The sequence below is a fragment of the Camponotus vicinus genome, unplaced genomic scaffold, assembly GCF_025532165.1.
Source record: "Camponotus vicinus isolate PSW18456_S1 unplaced genomic scaffold, iyCamVici1.0 SCAF_10, whole genome shotgun sequence".
Taxonomy (NCBI): Eukaryota; Metazoa; Arthropoda; class Insecta; order Hymenoptera; family Formicidae; genus Camponotus; species Camponotus vicinus.
The window spans coordinates 1,137,626-1,157,683 of NW_028141946.1; the positions used below are offsets into that span (position 1 = coordinate 1,137,626).

General features: G+C 35.3%; 1 protein-coding gene and 2 long non-coding RNA genes across 5 annotated transcripts in view; 2 read left to right on the forward strand and 1 right to left on the reverse strand.

Moving 5' to 3' along the window:
- The window catches only part of LOC145960181 (homeobox protein abdominal-A homolog), a 37,376-nt gene extending 24,112 nt beyond the window's left edge, over positions 1 to 13,264 (forward strand). The window contains exons 3-5 of one of the 3 annotated variants that reach the window (XR_014435271.1): positions 4,089 to 4,426; positions 4,524 to 4,812; positions 6,910 to 13,264. Coding sequence is in view for 2 of the 3 variants with exons in the window: in XM_083079436.1 (XP_082935562.1) it covers positions 4,089 to 4,489 (401 nt within the window). In the remaining variant the exon portion in view is untranslated. The other 2 variants (XM_083079437.1, XM_083079436.1) reach the window with 2 other exon arrangements.
- Positions 1 to 20,058, forward strand: part of LOC145960185 (uncharacterized) — a 269,249-nt gene that overhangs the window by 167,315 nt on the left and 81,876 nt on the right. The gene's annotated exons all lie outside the window — the stretch shown is intronic.
- The window catches only part of LOC145960188 (uncharacterized), a 35,584-nt gene that overhangs the window by 10,548 nt on the left and 4,978 nt on the right, over positions 1 to 20,058 (reverse strand). The window contains exons 4-7 of the long non-coding RNA XR_014435282.1: positions 17,836 to 18,164; positions 17,511 to 17,763; positions 14,655 to 15,229; positions 13,418 to 13,777 (exon numbers count right to left, since the gene is read on the reverse strand). This is a non-coding gene — a long non-coding RNA (uncharacterized LOC145960188). The remainder of the gene's footprint in view (positions 1 to 13,417; positions 13,778 to 14,654; positions 15,230 to 17,510; positions 17,764 to 17,835; positions 18,165 to 20,058) is intronic.

Here is a 20,058-nt window from a genome sequence, read left to right on the forward strand (position 1 = left end):
CTGCGATTGATAGTCTAGGCGCTAATCTTAGAACGCGCTCCCACGTGACGCCACATCCTCTGGAATGTTTAGAGCGCGATCCTAATCGCCGCTTAATCGAAGCGTTCTGGCGCGTTAATGCGTGACGTTGTTAATAAGTCACAAGTCAAGAGCAGGTTGATTTACGTAGAGATGATAACACGGATAATAAATCGTTATAGTTAGCATATTAATAAATCGGTTCGTGAAACCAAAAGCATTCGCGTCGCATTCGACGACGCAAAATGGGCAAGTCTGCGATGTTCGTGCATAATGCGACAGATATGAGATCGGGGTCGGAAAGAGATTGCGGATAAATTATTTATAAAATTGGAATAATCGTGTCTTATTTATCGAAGACCTGAAATATCCAAGAGACGGAATATGAATGCTGCGCGTCGTTTTATCTTTCAATACAGAAGAGAGGCGATAAATCTTTAGGTAAAGTTCTACTCGAAAAAATGGCGTGGGCCGAAACGTTTGATTAAATCCGAAGGGATGCCTAGCGGTACCCCCATGGAATGGCGGACATGGCATGACAAACTTCCACAATATCCACGATTGTTCCCCAAATCCCGAACCGCCTGCTAAAGCAGACCTAAAGCAGATATTAAACTTAGTATATGACCGTAATTAGACACAGGCTCGTGCCATCCGTAATGGCGCGTTTCTGTGTGCGCGTCCCATTGTGCCGCCCTTGTGTAGGGTGGCAATGGACTACCGGCAATTGACTATAATTTATTTGTCCCTGAATCATTCGCGATAAAACTCTAATTAACGCTTCTAGATAAGCGTTACGTTTCTTGTTTTCGAGAAAGAGACCTGACGCTTAGTTAATCGCATCAGCTGTTTCTTGGAAATATTTCGCATTCGATCCGAAGAAATTTAGCTTCTTGTTATTCGCCCGTCGAACAAACGTCACGTCGCTCGGGATAAGCCATCGCCATCGCATCTCAGCGACTTTATTCTCTCGCCAAATAAATTCTGGCACACTCCAGCATTAGTTTACCGCGTCGAAATTATTGATAATGCTCGCGCCAGCACTTCGCCGATGGGCCATATTTATGGCGAATGGAGTGGGCGCAATCAAGTTCACCCGTCTTCCTAAGAGCGACGGGCTCCTCTCGTAGGGTCGAGGAGGGCAGAGAGAGGACGCGAGAGTTTTCTGGCTCTGCCAGGCTTGGCCTCTCTCGCGTGATATGCCGCCAGGAGGATGGAATGGTTTCCCCTCTGGTTGCCAAGGTAACCTATGTCCCACCCTTCGGGCTTCGCGGTAACCACCCCGGTGGTGGCTGCAGCGGACGTACGTGTGCCAAACTGACGCACACGGCTACGCCGCTAAAAACCGTGTTGATTCGCACCAATACGGATGCGCGCACACCTACACGTACGCAAAAAGCGGATTTCGCGAGTGTGCGAGTCGCTGATTCAGGTACGTACACTGACGCGAGTGCGAGCGCGAGCGCGAGCTCGGACCGCACTGGCGAGAACGGCCATGCTGAATTCAATATCAGCATTCTCTGCATTCTCCAAGAGTTTTCTGCTCGGAGAGCGATACGTATTTCATGGGTCATCCTGCATCGGAAATTGCGCACGTGCGTGTCATTCGAGCGCCACCGCACGACCGATCGTTATGACAGGAGATGGAAAATACGGCGTCGCTACGTTTAAATCTGCCGTTGAATAATTCCCCTTCCCCCTCCCGTCCCTCGTTCGCTATTTGTTAATCTAATTCCTCGATATGTAGCAATCCGCGAGGTGTAAGCGGATCACGTTCGCCTATAAATTCAGCGTAAATTGCTATCGCTTGCTAATCGATCTCATGAATAGTATTACTGTCTTTTTAAGAATATCATTATATGTCTTGGTTTATTTATTTACGGAAATAAATGTATTTATAGAATGTGTGTCTCGTGTACGCGATATACTTTTTCTCACGATTACAGGGATTCTCCGATGTACCCAGAGTTACATTCTAATGAACATGTAATTACGTGTCTCAATTTTATAATTTCTGACGCAAAATTTCGCATGCCTTTAAATCACGAAGATTTGATACAAAGAGATTTTCTATCTTGTATTAAATAAAAAGTTAAATAAAAATTAGCTTACGATAGATGCTTTAAAATACCCGTAATCAGCTGTTACCTCCTCCCAAGAATTCCATTATAATAATTAATACAATAACAGATTTTAGGAATAATTAGGTTTCTCACCCTTTTTTTAACGTACCTACACAATCTTCGTGAAATAAGGGGAACGAAAAATCTTGCTATCTTTTATTGGTCAGTAGCACGCATTTGCTTCATCACGAGGCAATAATATGGCCACTCAGCGTCGCTTCGCGAATGATGGTATTATAGCCGTCCGCTCTTTGCACCAAGGAACCGGTTCCTTAGCGATCTCAGAAGAGACGTCCGTGACGACAACTGAAAGTGAAGTTACCTTCGAATTGATTGCGAAAATATGTTCGAAATTCAGCAATGACATTATTAGCACATCAAGAGATCCCTCTCTATCTCTTTCTCTCTCTCGCATCAAATGTAGCTGTCTTAAATTTATCTCACTGGCATTAATAAATTATTACTTGATTATTATTCTGTTTTCTTATTGTTTAAAATCGACAGTTTCGTATCATGTCATTTAATTATTTCATTCATCTGTCACGGAATGTCTTCCAGATCTGGCATTTCGCAGATATATGTGGTATATCCGCAAAGTAATGAGATTCAATTTTTTTTTAAGTCTGGAAACACTGTAAAAATTAAACTGCGCTGAGTCGAAAGATACTTTTTCACTCTACCTTCATAATCAGTACAAGTTTCACGCTGACATGAGCACGCGTGATTCTGCAATACTACTTATATAAGTGAATGCTTTGTGACGCCGAAGAAAATCTTAAATGATGAAATTTTATTTGAAACTAAAAGAGAGCCGCCGAACATACGATGAAATAAGAAAAGAATCCGGTGGATTTTATTGTCGTAAACAAAATGTTTTCGGAAGGTTGAAAAAAAGTGTACGCTGTGAGTCAAGGTCGGATATAAACATCATGGACATATGCAAACTTGCATTCGTCGGCGTTTGACAATGCGAATAATAGCTAAGAAACTTTATTTGAGTCACCTCACTTGTAGTGTTAATCGGAATTTTTGTAACGCATCAACAAAACATCCACTTGTATAAATGATTGAATCACATGTGCTTACGTCAATGTATTGAAATTTGCTCTGGAGATAAAATGAGAAAGTATCTTTCGATTCGATGCACTCTAATTTGCAGAATTGCCAGATTTTAAGGAAAAAATTGAATCTCATTATTTTACTGATGTACAACATAAATTTCATAATCGCGCAATCTGCACCAATTTTTAACTCTAAACATAAAAAGAAAATTAAAAATCGTTTGCATCTCTCTTTATAATAATAAATTCTTGAAGAAAGTAAGACGAATAAAACGTTGGAAAGAGTTTGTTGCGTAGCAATAGCATCCTGAATATTATCTATTGTTTCTCATTCTTCTTTTATCTTTTTTTTAGCTTCGTAATAAAAAGTGGTCTTTTTTTCTTTTGACGAGAGAAAGTGAAGAGAGAGTTTAGAATTGTGAAAAAGTACGGAAAGTTGCCTGTGGTTACGTTTCATTGAAAAAGGAGACAAAAAAGAGTATTGTTAGCTAACAATAATTCGCTGTCGTGATTAAGGAAGCAGCTCTTTTATTTGCAATAAAACGTTATCAAAAGCGTAAAATTTATGAAAAATAAAATTCTAATATAATATTCTTCTTTACTGAGAAATATGGAATATGTATAAAATTAAATATGTATCTCTCTGGTATTTTCCATATTTACAGCTTTTATAATTAATTTACATATTTAAGTATTTAATAGAATATGTGACGTTAATAAATGCCAAACGAAAAAACTTTTGAGTTAAAGATATTTGGAAAGAATATTTTTAATCTCATATTCATCATTTTGTTTGGATATTAATATTTCAGTACGTCGTATCTAAAAGAAGTTTAGATACTATCGAGAAAGGAATTTCAAAAATTAGATTTGTTAACATTTTCAGGTCCGAATGGCTGTCCGAGGCGCAGAGGCCGGCAAACGTACACGCGATTCCAAACCTTGGAATTAGAAAAGGAATTTCACTTTAACCACTATCTGACGCGACGACGACGAATAGAGATCGCGCATGCACTCTGCCTGACAGAACGGCAAATTAAAATTTGGTTTCAAAATCGACGAATGAAGTTGAAAAAGGAGTTGAGGGCGGTTAAAGAGATCAACGAGCAGGCCAGACGCGAGCGCGAGGAGCAAGACATGATGAAGAAACAGCAGGCGGAGAAACAGGCCAAGTTGCAGCAGGAGCAGCAGAGCGCTGCCCTTCAGCATCAGCAGCAGCATCACGTAAGCGGCCTGGAAAAGACGCAAAGCGATCTTCTGAAGGCAGTCAGTAAGGTACCCACATAGGATACCTTACTGAGCCGACTCTCTTTCTTTTAAGGAAGACACAAGAGACTGGGGCGGCCTGGACGAAGACTCCGAAGCGAAGTAGTTGGTAAGCTCGGCTACGTAAGAAGACGATCCCGAGTTCTCTTCGTCTCACCTTTGCATGCGAGAAACAGGTACGAAACATCCTGCAAGAGATTTTTGCGATCTTCTCCGGTGAAGCCGATGAGTTCGCAAATAGAGAAGTTTGCGGTCACCGGTCTTACGTCGAGGCGAGAAGATGGCGAAAATTTAGGAGACCTGGAAGATACACGGAGCACGCAGTCTTCTACGAGCAGGGAAAGGTATGAATGCCTTGCTGAGTCGGTTCTCCCTTTTGTTTTTTACGCAACACTAACTAAAATTACGTAGACATTACAGTAGAGAAAGAACTCTGAAAGCAAAAAATGAATGCACCCTATCCCCCAGCTACGTACTTACTTGGCTAGCCCCCAGAGCGAAGTCGCCTCGGGGTTCAGCCTGTGACTGATTCCTAGAACGTATAATGTATATTGTTAATCGGGTGCTACACAATGAGCCATATATCGCACATAACGAACGTACGAATTGGCGTGATACTGCCATGGAGAGAGCCAATTATTATGTCGAGGCGGTGAGTAGACTAGTTAAATGGGCCGAAATGAACTGAAGGATTAATGGTCGTATGGCCAACCGAATTACTATACTGATTAATCGAGTTAATTGGTCGAATCTTGAAAGAAGGAAGTAATTTAACCAGCACAAGCGAACATCCTGGCATCCAATTGTATGACGATGAAGAGAGTGTATGAATGAAGATTTAGCTGACCTTCGAGCCATCGCTTACGTGCGAATTTCCGAGTTCAGCTACATCTTCTCCTGTTGTGTTAGAGCACATCGTCGTCCCGGAGGAAGAAAACGATGACGCGACTTCGAAGAAACAGTCTTGTCGTTCTCGATGTTAAGATGTTTGATCTTCAACGTCACGCGAACGTTTTGCTTCCTTTGTACGATCGTTAATGGAAATTAATAGAGGCGTAAAACTCGCGATCTCCTCGTGGAAACAACGAACAACGTATCTCTCGCGCGATTGCGGACAAGTATTTACGATATCCTCTTCCGATATCGTGCTTAAATTATAAATGGCATATACAACTTATTTGTTTATACGCCCATTTGATCAACGAGCGACAGAATCCATTATTTTTTTTTTACTTATTTTTTGATGCAGTATTTGTCTTTTTAAACGAGTTAGCTTTCACGTTATTAATACCGACTTTGTTAAATGGCCAAATTTTTCCTTACAACGAATAGAGACTAATTATTGAATAAGATATATTTGCAACTTTTTTTTTATCTACAACAGGCTTTTTCTCTATGAACATAGCCAGGAAGGGGCAAGAGCAGGCTTCGCCTGCTCTTGTAACTTTTTTGCCTGCTATTAAAAAATAAAGTAATTAAAAAATAATTATATTAATTTTTGTTCAAATATTATTGTATTATTTACAATGATACTTTTTCATAAATATCATTCTTTTTTTTTTTTTTTTTTTTTCTCATCGGGTAGCGAAACTTCTCTGTCTTTCTTACTTGCTTTAACATTTCTACCTAGCTACCTGATGACCTTAATCTATGATATGAATTTTATAAAAAAAAAAATTAGCATAATTCTGCCACATATATATACAAATACATACACACTCAAATAGAAATATGATTTTACAAAAATTATAAAAATATATATAATGTAACACAGAATATTTGTATTCACCAGTTCTTTTGGTGCGATTCGCGATAAAAAATTTATATTCGTAAGTAGAAGGAACATAACAATTTTATTTCAGCTATTTCAATATACGTCAATTTCGACAAACCACAATAAACGAAACTTTTTGTCAATGAATATCGATGAATATAATAAATTATTTTAGATCCAACACACAATAAAAATTAGAATATTTATTTTTTTACCAACGAGACTAAAAGTAAATATCTTATCATGAGCAATAAAAGCGTCGTTGAATTCGCGAATTTAAAGGAAAAATTTAAGAAACGTGAATTCATCAAAATTATTCACAAATGATATCCACGCACTAAAAAGTGAAATGATAATGCCATGAACGCGTAAATATTGAACTTCAAAAAGAAATCTTTCTGAATGTTGTTCTAGGCATGATGGATAATATAATAATATTGTACAATATACACTTGGCGATCAAATTTTGCCAAGAATTCAGCAAAAATTATCTCGATTATCCTGCCGTGTTGATAGACTTATATACAAGTACGTAGTAAACATATGTTTCAATCAATATTCATTGCGAAAAAAACGCATTGATCATTAACGTAAGATTCATGTGAAATTTTACAATTGTTAAATTCTATAACATAATTTATATAACGTTTATTTTTGATTGTTTCAGTTTGCACAGACTTCAGTTATTCTTATCAGCGTTTTGTTGGAAATTATAGACGTAGGATGTTTATGAGTGCATACTGACTTTGATGAAAATGAGAAACAGAAACGTTATGGGAAAAAATTAAATATACATACATTCGTACACATACGTACTAGAAACACGAGCCACATCACCGGACGAGTATCTCACTCTTAGTACATTAAATACGTAATTTGGTGTCAGGGTAGACCTTTCCATAGATATATAGAATCCGTTGTTGGTATTACTTACTTAGAATTCGTAAAAAAAAAGAAAGGAAAACGTAAAACACGTGGAAAAAGTAACCAAGATAAATTATTACCCAATTATTTTTTTTCTCCTCCATGTTAACGCGATCGATGCATAGATCTTGATTCTTTATCAAAAAAAGTCTCGATTAAATTTTATCCGAAGCAAAGTATCGCTCTTAATTCAATAATCGTAAAATCGATAAAAAATCAACACATTGTTATTTAATGCTGAACTATAATGTGTTTATATTCTATCAATTTCACAATTATTATTATATAAAAAAGGGGTGGAATGAAATATATATATGTATATATATTACATTCGTCATTAAAAAAAGATGAGACTTTGAAAAAAAGATTTTAAAAGTGAAAATATATACGTAAAATGTGCGGCAAGAATATCAGATCTTTTTAGATTAATCAAGATCTATTGCATAAATCGTCTAGTAATATATAACGACGTAAAACATATATTGTACACAATATACCACATAATATATATTATTAAAAGTAATAAGTATATTATAAATATACATATAATATATATAATGAGAACAAACAAGAGAAAATGAAGAATCTGTTTATCGCGCACCAAGGCAGAATTTTTGCTGGCGCGGTGAAATTTTAGGGTACGTTTAAACGCAAGTACGTAAATTGAGGAAAAAGAGATACCTTATTAATTTAATTGAACGAAAGCAGCATAATGACGACGAGCAACTCCAACAAATAGACGTCCGTAATCAAAGCAAGAAATCACATTTAAATAAAAGTGAAAGGAAAAACTCGTATATTCGTATTAATACTTTATCCTCTAATTACCTAAACTATAAAAGTAATACTATAAATAATATTCCCATACGTAATGTAATGATTAAGCTGCGTATGTGAGTCCGCGTAAACTGATGTACTCACGTAAAAATATCTCCCCACATAGCGAAGTACCTACCTACCTACATACCGTAATCGTAATAATGTTTTAACATGTAATGTGCAAAAAAGAATGAAGGTAGAACGTAATATATGCGTGTGTAAGATTAAACAGTTTTGCAGAAATTAAGTCTGACCATAATGGGAGCGAGAGGGCATTCGCAGAGAAATATGGTTGTCTATATCGGATATTGCAAGCGCTCGGTGTAATTGTAATTAAAATATTCAAAAAGAGAAAGATGAGTATACATGTATACTTTAAATTTTATCTCCTATTCAAAAATTAATATCGTCTCTTGATTGCATCTTATAATAATGCATCGTTCATAATGATGGCCATACACGATTATGTTTAAAAATAATTATTTATGTGATTTACATTGATTTACTGTGATACGATGCAATTTGCAAACTGTAATTAATAATTAATAATGATTGGTATTAATTTAATTAAATCTGTCGATATCTTTTATATTTGATTCGAATATATTTTTGTTATTTGTACGTAATTGTAAAACTTGTTGGCTTCAAGAAATATTATATTCGCTATTTCATGATGCATTCACAGACAGATACATGCACATAAGAGACAAATTATTTATGTAAAAATTATTATTAATTACATTCAAAAATCATATTTCTATCAAAGTATATTTTCTTTATTGTTCATGAATGCGATATATGTTAGATGATGCGTTGAACCATATTTCGTGCTTGTGCTCTCGGCTTACGCAAAGATATACAGAAACATTATGGGATAACACAACATAGTCGTATATCGGTTCCACTCCACGTAATCTGTTATCGTGTTAAGATTACACAACGTAATTATTGTACATTTCGTGGCCGTAGCCCAAGGATCTTTCGGTTGTTCTGTCGGAATGTCGAAAAAGAGAGAAGTATGATCGCGCCTAAATCTACTCCGGCTCATTGTATACGGAACAAAAAAAAAGAAATAATATCGTGGAATCGAGAAGTGAGAAAGACGCATGTGACGCGATTAGCCCCGAAAAAATCGGTGTATCTATTTGTAGAAAAGCTTTATAGGAACACATGACTATATATATATTATATATATTATATATATTTACAAACTATTATTATTATTATTATTATTATTATTATTATTATTATTATTATTATTATTATTATTATTATTATTATTGTATTATTATTATCATTATCATCATCATCATTATTAATATTATTATTATTTTGTTTTTGAAAATTGCTTGTCAGGTCCGTCCTGTAGTTTTTAAACCTACAAGACGAACCTGGTACTTATACTCATATATTATTATTATTAATATTATTATTATTATTATTATGAGTTATTATTATTATTATTATTATTATTATTATTATTATTATTATTATATTGCTTAGTTATGTTTTGATGTTATAACTGAAAACACCGTTAATTATTAAGTGACGCGGTAGCAGCAAGTACTGCAACGATGGCGGCGCCGATACGTCCGACAAATTAGAGATATACGTAATGCGTAATAATAATAATTATTAATAATTATTAGTCTCCGAGGAGTTTGTACAGTACAGGAGCGGTGAGAGATTTATGGAGAGCGGTCGTGTTAGTGTTTCTACGTACGATACATTAAATCTTAACTAAGCGATGCGGCGAATAAAGCGGATGGCATTGACGTTACAAAGTCGCGCCGATTTTTTGCGTACATACGTCAGGCATCGACCCACAGTGTCAGACTTGAGAAACGGATCGACGACTTGAGGATCAGTAAATCTTCTTTTTTTTTTATACGCGATTCTTTTGAGAGAGATAGAGAGAGACTCTCAAGAAAATTTTCTTTATATCTATCGATTATTTACAGCGCGCTATTTCATTCAAGATAAGATTTCGTTCATCGTATTTAAATTACAATTTTAATCGAGAAACATTTAAGAGCGCTTTGCAATTGCTCGCGTTTTATATTTTTACCAGAGGTATACGAGTAATTTAAAGCAAATAAGAAAAATGATATCGACTCTTGTTTTATTTTTGAAAATTAATAAGAAATGCAAAATACAAATGCAAAAATATATAGATTTAATTCGCATAGATTTTTCTGAATCGCGCGAATTAAAGTTATCGCGCATCCGTTGTGTATCCTGATCAACAAGACGAAATCCCTTCTCGAATCTTTCGCACGGGTCAAAAGAGGTGTGTAAGGATATATACTAAGGCGGAAACTTTAGACTAAAAAAAAAAAATTGTGCGGGCGCCGTCCACATATGAAGCTTTCTCTCGGCTTATCTCTAAGCTAGCTGCAGCAACTCTCTATATGATTATATAGAATATTATTCCAAATAACTGAGACGCGTAATCATATCATATAACGTTCATAACGCTTCCTCTCACCCTCTCTTCCCTCCCCTTATTCTCCTTTAAAGATTTACCCTCCTCCTCGTCCCCTCTTCCCTTCCGCTTCTACCTCTCTGCCATTTACTTGTTCTAATCTTTATCGTAGACATACTATATCGAATTTGATAGTACCGATTAGGTATAATTACTGAGAGAGAGAGAGAGAAAGAGAGATTAGAAAAAAACGAAGAACACACATGTAATATGTTATAGTAGTACAACATTGCCCGACTTGCCAAACTCGCGTACACGTCTTTCTTGAATTCGTGTGGCCACGGTCACGATTCTTTGATCGTTAAAACAAGGATATTTATTGAAGCAACTCCCTCCAACCTTCAGCCCCATCCAAACCCCCGCGCGAGGACTTCTCTTATCCGAATTAAAAAAATATATATAAAACGAACACTAGAGTGTGGCTCAAACATTGGTTAAACAATGTAGTAACATTTAATGTACGAGTAGCAGAAGAGAATCAGCTTGAGAATGAAAATTTTTGTGTTTGCATGCGAGAATGATGAGCGAACGGTAAGGCACGAATGCGAACGAGAGAGAGGGAAGGATAGAAAATGCGTGTGTGCGTGTGTGAGAGAGATGGAAAGAGAGAAAGAGAAAGAGAGATACTGAGAGCGTGGGATATGTAACGCGTAAATCACGTCGTATTATCAGTATAAGCGAATCTATTGGCAAAATTTAAATATATTACCTATTCTTCGCGATATATATATTGGTTAAAAGGAAAGAGAGAAATGATATTTATATGGAATGAGTAGCCGAATCCACCTGGGCGGAACCCATAGAATCGAAGTGAGAAAAAAATTGTTTGTTATATATTTTCTTTATCTATATATGTCATTGTTTATTTATAAACTGTTTATTTTACGTATTTTTTTCGTATATTTGTTTTTTGTTAATGTGAAAAGAGAGGAGAGGGATAAGGATGACGAATTTTTTTTACGGTAGTATAGAGTGTGAATACCGCTTATCGTCTCTTATTGTTTCGACGTGTGTTTTTATATATATATAAAAATATATTATGTAGATTTTTTTTCTAATATCCTGTACACTCTCGAAGACGATGATGCTGTTGCGTACCACAATTTTCCGAGCTTGACACGAACGATTTCGTTTAAATATCTCGCGGATGCCAAAAAAAAAGAGAAATTATATAATTCTAATCTTTTTCTTTGGCAAAAGGACGCTGGTACGACCGGTACGGAACAATCTCGTTGTCTTTTGCGCAGCTGGTTGTATTATACTTATCGCATTTGTCCGTTAGATCTAATTAGCGTGTCCGATTGGCGTAATCACGGAAATCTGGACACTTAAGAGATTGGAATCGACTGTGAGCAGTCCCGAATTACGCGGAAATTGAACGGAGATTGACATTTCGGAACAACTTCGAACGATGTTGAACGTATTTAGATTGTTTCTGTTTATTCGCGCGCGAATGAAATGATCGGTTGTCCTTATTGTTATTTTTTTACGACTTAAAATTTGCGACGTTGCTCACAACTGATTCCGCAAAGTGATAAGCTAATCAATTTCATAGATACTTTAGGTGTTACATTTCCTTGTTGGCAGCTGTCCTATTTTGCGCTTACGTTTCGAATCCTTTTAACGATACACATATATATGTATAAATATGACAGCGCGTCCCGCGCCTTTTATACAACGTATGCAGTTACACGCATAATAGTTTCTTTTGTTCTTCGCACTCGTTGTAAAACTTGGCGATACTCGGAGAAATCTCGCAAAATACTCCTCGTTATTCAGCAAAGGATTCTCTCGTTATTCGTCAAAAGTGTCGCGTGTGCGACAAATTTGCGCGAAAACGTAAGTCATTTTTTAAATGACATTTCATTGCTTTTTACGTGCCACCGAGTATTCTATTTAAAAAAAAATTCCCAATGTGTTGTTGATAGATTCGTGTCGATCAGTGGACACTTGTTCCGCCTCCGATTGTTTGATCGAGTGTTATTTATTGTTCGAAAATTAAGACGACGTTTTCGTCGACTTTTTGCAACGCAAAGCAGTAAGACCGGGCCTGTGCACATTTTTATCAATATCGATGACTGTCGGATTCTAGAAATAATCCGACTTTATTTCTCTTATTTAAGTTCTCGACTTTTCCTCGCTCATAAATTAAAACTTCTTTATTTCTAATTCTTCGTAATATTAGTATTGCAAAACTGATATAAGAGTAATTCTCGACTTCTAATTGAACTTCTATTTTCGCTTAAATCTTCATATACGTGTTGAAATGATCCGAGCACGGAAAACTTAATCTCTTGATTATTACTGTTCTATCTATATCTATAGAATGGATGGAAAGCCGTACGTTACTTCGACAATTCTCGATGTAAATATTAAATGCCATGTAACGTTAACATCGCCCAGTGAGTGAAGAGCCGCAAGAGGAGATTAATTAATTAAGATGAATGAATCCGCGGGTCTTAACGTATTGATGATACCCAATTAACGTAATACTGTAACCATAAGGGGACGTAGCTGTCCTTCAATACCTACCTACCTACCACGTTAAGTAATAGGAGTAACAGAATAATGGAGTCTCATGTCTACTGACTATTAATGATTAGTATTATGCCGTATGACGAGAACTGGCGGCAAGAGCGACGACGATGATGATAACGATGATGATGGCGAGCGAAGTGGTAATTCATTGACAATGAATGTAAATGTATCCATTTTCAAAACTTGATGTAGAATTATATTCATAAGCTATATCTATGACATACAAACGAAATAAAAATATATAGTAAATTATGGATACCTCTCTTTCTATTCCTTTAATTAAAAAAATCCTTACCATTCTTTTTATCACTTTTTCCCTGCATGCGTATAAATGTAATTATATTATGTATAAGTAAATTGGAGCAATTTATTTACAAAGTATTAGAAGAAAAAGTAACGTTTTTCGTACCTGAGGGTTTGCATTTCATTGGCAAACTTCCGAATGTGAAGATAGCGGGTTTTTGTTCCTATTTTCTCCTAGGTTTCCATCCCCCCACCCCTACGCCTCGTCGAATTTTCGCCACTTTTACGCTCGCAAGGGCGGAACATTGAAATGGAGGCATCGAGTGGTCGCGTATGGCTGCGGATATTTGGAAATAACCGTATCGGTTTATGCGTTACGGTCCCCTAGGCTCTCCTTCCTATTTGCCGATCACCCATTCCTCTTACAATCCGTTTGTATTTGGCGTATCGCATCATTTTTGCTTCGTATCGCGCACCTCTTGTTTCAAACACGATTGCTTTTATATCCAGAAATGTTGTGTTTTATCTGAAAAAGAAAATATAGCCATACGATATTAGAAATAACATGACAAGTTTATAAAAAAAATATTCAAAGAATAAGAAGGAAAAATTTTTTATGAATGATATTTTTTTATCATGAATGAGATAACGAGATGATATCTTATTTTCTTAGTTCAGCTTAGTAGAAAAAAATCTTCGCTTCCAGTGCTCTCATAATATAAGAATAATTTCTAATTAATTTAAAAAAATATTATCTTGTTATACGGTATTGATTTTTTTAATCTATACATGTGCAGGGCATTTTTAAACATATGCGAAAAATTTCGAGGATTGATTTTTCCTTGGGTAATTTTTTGAAGAAAAATTTACATACACTAACGTGTTCTAAGTAACGGTTTTCAAGTTACAAGACATTCAAGGTTAAAAAAATTAGATTTAAAAATATTTTGAAAAGTAAAATTAAACAAAATTATAGGAAATATATTGGAAATGACCATCTTCAACTATGATACATGAATTTGTTCTCCATCTCATTGATTACTAAATACATTCAAAAATATTTATCCTCTATATCCTCTAATTATGATAAAATAATTTAATATGATATGTAAATATATAATTAAATATGATATATAATATATAATTTAATATGATATGTAAATATATATAATTTAATCTAATATGTAAATAAAATATTCTAAATTTTATTTAATTTTGTTTCTGTCAAAATATATCTCTTTTATTTTTTCAAATATCAAACATCCTATAACTCGAAAATTATGCCATTTAGGACATTGGTGTACACGAACATTTCTTCAAGAAATTACCTAAGAAATCACCTCTCAAATTTTTTAGAAGCACCCTGTACCCGAGTTTCTAGAGAAGAAACTACAAAGTATTACTATTAATGCACGAAACCAGTTGTTGGCAGCATTCCCCTAATATTACGCGGGATCGAAGAGAATCCGCTTTGTAGAATCTTATTCTCCACGGAGGGCGGAGAGAGATAGCTTCGGTATTGTCTGATTGACGAATGAAATAGATCCTGGTGCGGTGAAACTCGTCGTCCCGGTCTCTTTGTCCTTGCCCGGTGTTTCCGGAGGGTCCAGTACGTTCCCGCCATTGGCAATTCGCGAAGCCTCGTACAAACGGCGCGTATGGAATATTAATTCGTGGGGTTAAGGTTACCAACATCGCACATACACACACATATATATATATATGTGGATAGCCTGTACGAGTATATATTCGCACGTCGCGCGCATATATCCACGTCGCTTCGAATGTATGTCTTCTCTCCGACGCACCGGTCCTCCATCCCGTTTCTCTGCCCTTACTTATTGGTTTCGTTGGCCTCCCCGAAGTAAACCGGGGAAGTAAGAAAGTGGCGAGAACCCGCCACGAGATCCAAAGGATACGTGCTGCCTACGCGAGGAAGAGAACAGAGGCGAAGGGCGACGTCCCTCGGGGACTTTAACTGAAACGTATAAATGGATGAAGGCGCGGAGAAGAGCGGTGACCCTGAGCACAACGACGCCGTTGTTCTCCGTAGATCACAACTAAGTATCCCAGAGGCACGTTGTTAACGACGCGTCCCCTGATACGTGGCGCGATTTGATATATTGCAGAGTAGAATTTTTCAGGCAAGTTTAACAAATTTATTAATAAACAAATTTGTGTATAATTATTATTACTTTCTGAAAAATGCAATCTGGTGAATAAATTTATCATCTTAGGATCATGCTTATTTATCCGTCAAATTTTTTTTCTAAATTTGTTAATTTGCCACTTTTCTTAATTCTTTGAGACAGATATAAATGTACATTTTGTAATTTTTTAAATTTTAATTGAGAGGTGTATCTCATTTTTTTACTCATTTCCTTTCTAAAATTTGATATTTTTTGAAAATGAAATCAATTTGAAATTCAATTGATTAAAGAAATTATCAATCGACATGTGAAATCAATTGGAACTGAAGTGCAGGAAAATATCCAAGACTTATTGAGATAAACATTTCGTTTGTCTTATTCAATCTAAGTCTATCAAAAAAAGAAAATAAAGAATATGTAGCATTTGTAACAAATTGATGTGAGAAGAGAAAAAATTAGAGTCAAGGTATGAATGTGTAAAGTGCAATGTTAGTTTCTGTCTAACTAATTATTTCAAGGAATATTTATATAGTGGGTATATATATGTTTAATTAATAATCTGTAACTAATAATCGATCTGTGTTATCTTTTCCAAGAGAAAAATAAATAAAAATAAAATTCACGCAATATATATATATATATATATATATATATATATATATATATATATATATATATATATCGATTCGTAACAGCTCGATAGATTGCTAATTAATTCCAGTTAACAGATATCTCCATCAGAAATTCAAACAGTAGATGAAGTTTTTATCTTAATTACGACACAGTTACAACTATATTATAATTTTCACTGTACTGTAATTCTCTCATACCTAAAGGTAAATCAGATATTTTTGTTTAATAATGAAATTCATTAATGAAATGATATAAAATACTGTTGAAAGACGTAAAAAAAAACATTAGAGAGATATTAAAATTCAAGAGATCTGTTTTAAATGTTTATGCATTTTTCATGTCAAGCTTTTTGGAACAGACATTCGTTTATCATCCTTTAACTCATTGTTAATCAAAATTATATTTATTTTCATTAAATATATACTTTATGCGAATTTTGTAAAAGTTTGATTTCTCAAGGAAAATAACCGTTCTTAAAGGGTCAAAATTGTTAAAACTTTATGGAGATGGAACGCGAGGAGAGATTTTTGGCTGTAATCAGTCAGTTACGTTGAAACGTCGCGAATGACGAAAACGACATATCCTGTTCTTCGCATCTCGGTCGTTATACGCAGCTAACTTTATTGTCCTATCCTCGGACCGCGGTGTCTCACGGTTTCTTATCTCCTTGTGCTTGTAACATTACAACCGCTCTATACTTTCCGAGCCTGGCGGAGAGACGCCGCAAGGGTCAGATCAGCCTCTTTTGTATTATGTGCAAGTAGCATCGCCTTCTGCGAATTATTTCTTTATCGTTCTAAATTCCAACGGTTTCCGGTCCTACCGTCATGGAATTCTTAACGAATGTCTGTTCCAGAGAGCCGGTGGCTTTACATGAAAAATGCATGCCGTTTAAAACGTATTTCTGGAATTATCCATTTTAATATCTCTCTTACATATTTTTTACATCTTTCTGCAAGTTTTTATTTCATATTAAACGAGAATTTCTGTATCTTAGGTATAGCTATTTTAGAGTATAATGGAATTTATGGTATAATGAAGATTATGATACAATTGTAATTCTGTGCCGTAATTAAAATAGAAACTTTTTGTTTGAATTTTCTTCGAATATTTTTCGATGGAGATATTTCTTAACTGGAATTAATTAATAATCTATCGAGTTGTTAATACGGTTCGACATGTTGCGTGAATTTTATTTTTACTTTTTATTTATTTTTTTAAAAGAAATAACATAGATCTCTGGTAATGAAATATGTACGTCGACTGCATAAATATTAAATCATTGCTGTTACGCTCTGGATTTTTTTGTGAGAGATAAGATAGAGATAATTGAAAATTATTAAATGTATGTCGATTGCATAAGTATTAAATTATTTTTACAAGTAAAATTAAAGTGAATAATAATTATAAGAAATACACTTGAGAAATTATTCAAACGAGAAAGAAAGGAGGGAGAGAGAGATATATATTACTCACCTCGAGAGTTGCGTACCGTAAATGGAATACGTCGTCGGGTTCTTATCAGCTGTTTCATTCCGCACTGGTACTTTTGGCCCGAGCTAATTGAGATCGTATCTCTTTGCTCTTTATGAGCTTTCGTTCCTCCCATGCGCAACAATGTAAATCGCCGATGTTAGCAACTCCGTGACATTGAATCGAGAGATTGCTCGTCAGCATTCGCTCCTGAGGAACTCCGATATTTAGCGGTAGAAGACGGCTTGTCCCACTCCTGCGTACGATTCAATGATAAATTACAAGCGTGCTTGATAAATGTTACGTGTCATGTAATGGCAAATATTACAGATATCATGACGAAGCGCGATGGTTTCGAGGATGAGTCTGCTAGGATTGTAAAATGATTCTAGAAGAATCTTTGCCGGCAAGAGAGACACTTTCACCACCACCCGCACGGATAGGACGCCCATAAAGATTTCATCTCTTTTTCTTAAGGATTGAAAGAAAGTCTTTGGTCGCGACAGCCTTCCTCTCGCAAGAAAAAGCAAAGTTGTACGAACCAATGGCGAAAATTTTTGTCTAGTATGGAAGGGATACATCAAAATGTAAAGTTTTTTTGCCAGTTTCTTCTCGGTCGTTCAATGAGGTCCATTGCCTTCTAAAAATTTTCGCAATCTGTAACGATATATATCGAGTCATTGAAACAATCAGTTTTAGTATATTTTATAATCTTGTAATTATATATATATATATATATATATATATATATATATATATATACATTTGTAAATATTTTTACGGTTTGACTGTAATTCATGTGATATGTGTGTATTTGAAACTTTATGTGACGAAGAAAATTAATGTCAATTTTGATGAATCTTCCATGAACAAGATTAATTGCTGTTGACATTAACTCGGGTAAGTACATAATTATATATTTCTTGTAATAAAAATAGTAATATAAATTCAAAAAGAATCAATATTTTATCGTGTCACCGAGAATCAGCTCAAGATGCATGCGTTTTATAAATATATTATTAAATATATAATATTTTACATTGCTTAAACAACATTGTTATAACAATACTATTATATATATTATTTATAAGTAATAGATGAAGGCAAGAGCATAATTAAAATCTCTAATAACTCGTTAATAACAAGGCAAACACATTCTGTCATTATATCGTAGGCTAAATATTTAGGCATAGGATATGCAGAGATAAGAGATCAGAAGAATTTAGCAAATCGCCGATAACTTAGGCTTTTTTTTCCTTGTTGTTATACGTTTCGCGTGTCGCAAAAAAAAGTAGAGAAAGAAACGTATCAAATTTGTACCTCATCGGCGCAATCGGCGAGCGCGAGAGACGGTAGATAGATACCAAACTACAGATAACTTTTTACGCGACATTTCGCACGTTATTATTGCGCGAAGGTATTGGACAACTTCGAAAATATCGATCGTAAGACCGCCGTTATCGTAGTCGGCAATTTTAACCGACACACGCTCGTTATCCCCGGGTTATATTCTGCTTTTCTTTCTCCTTTTTTTTCTCTTTTCGCGTCGCAATTTTCTTCCGTCCGGTTCTTGCGCCTTCGGCCAACTTAACCGGGAGATGAAAAGCCCAGATTGTCTCTAACGACTACCTTGCGCCGCATAATATGCGCCAGCCCTACGTGCGTGCGTTGCATGTGCGGTGCTCGCAAATTCTTCGCCGTTTTCCACATAATTGGTCGGTTCGCCGGAGTAAATTGCTGACGTGCAGATTAGAGAGAACGCGTTTCGAGGGGCGAGCGCACGCTACCTATCCGCCAATAAATCGTGTTGATTTTCTTTTTCCTTTTTTTTTACGAAATTTTGCGGCGACAAGTGACCGAATTTTGTGTTTTCGTCTTTGAGAAAAGATATCGATTGTAGTGCGTCATTTTCAATATTCATGACAGCGTCATCGTTCAATCTATTCTGTATTATAGTCGGCAATTCTTGTAGATCAAACGAACCAAGTGTAATTTAATTATTCAAATTTAAAATGCATACTTATGTGACTCGGAAATATTCGACTCTGTGGATATTTACGTTTTAGAATTTTATGAAGTTGACTCCATTCTCGAGGGAAACCAATAATTTTACAACGCTCAGAAAAATTAATAAAATTGTCTTAAGAAAAGAGAGAGAATGATTACTTTTAGTAATGTGTTATTTTGATTCATTTATCGATAACACACGTAAACATAAATCACTTTTCATGCCTCTTTACTACAATATATAATTTATTAAAATATTGAAAATTACTTACAAGAAAGAGAGAGAAAGACTAATTATTACTGAAAAGTCGTACAGTCAATAAGTATCGAAGCAATTAGTAAAAATACGTGAGAACGCTTAATTAGGAAACCCATATTAAGCAAACGTAGGTAGAAGCGGTAATCAAGGGAATTAGCCTTTTTCAGGGGATATTAGCTTCTGGATATCTCAGGATACATAGAACTACGCACGAATAAAATGACGCAGACGCCATTAAGTAATTGTAATGTATTGCCGAAATTTGTTTTTGTTCTATTTACTTAT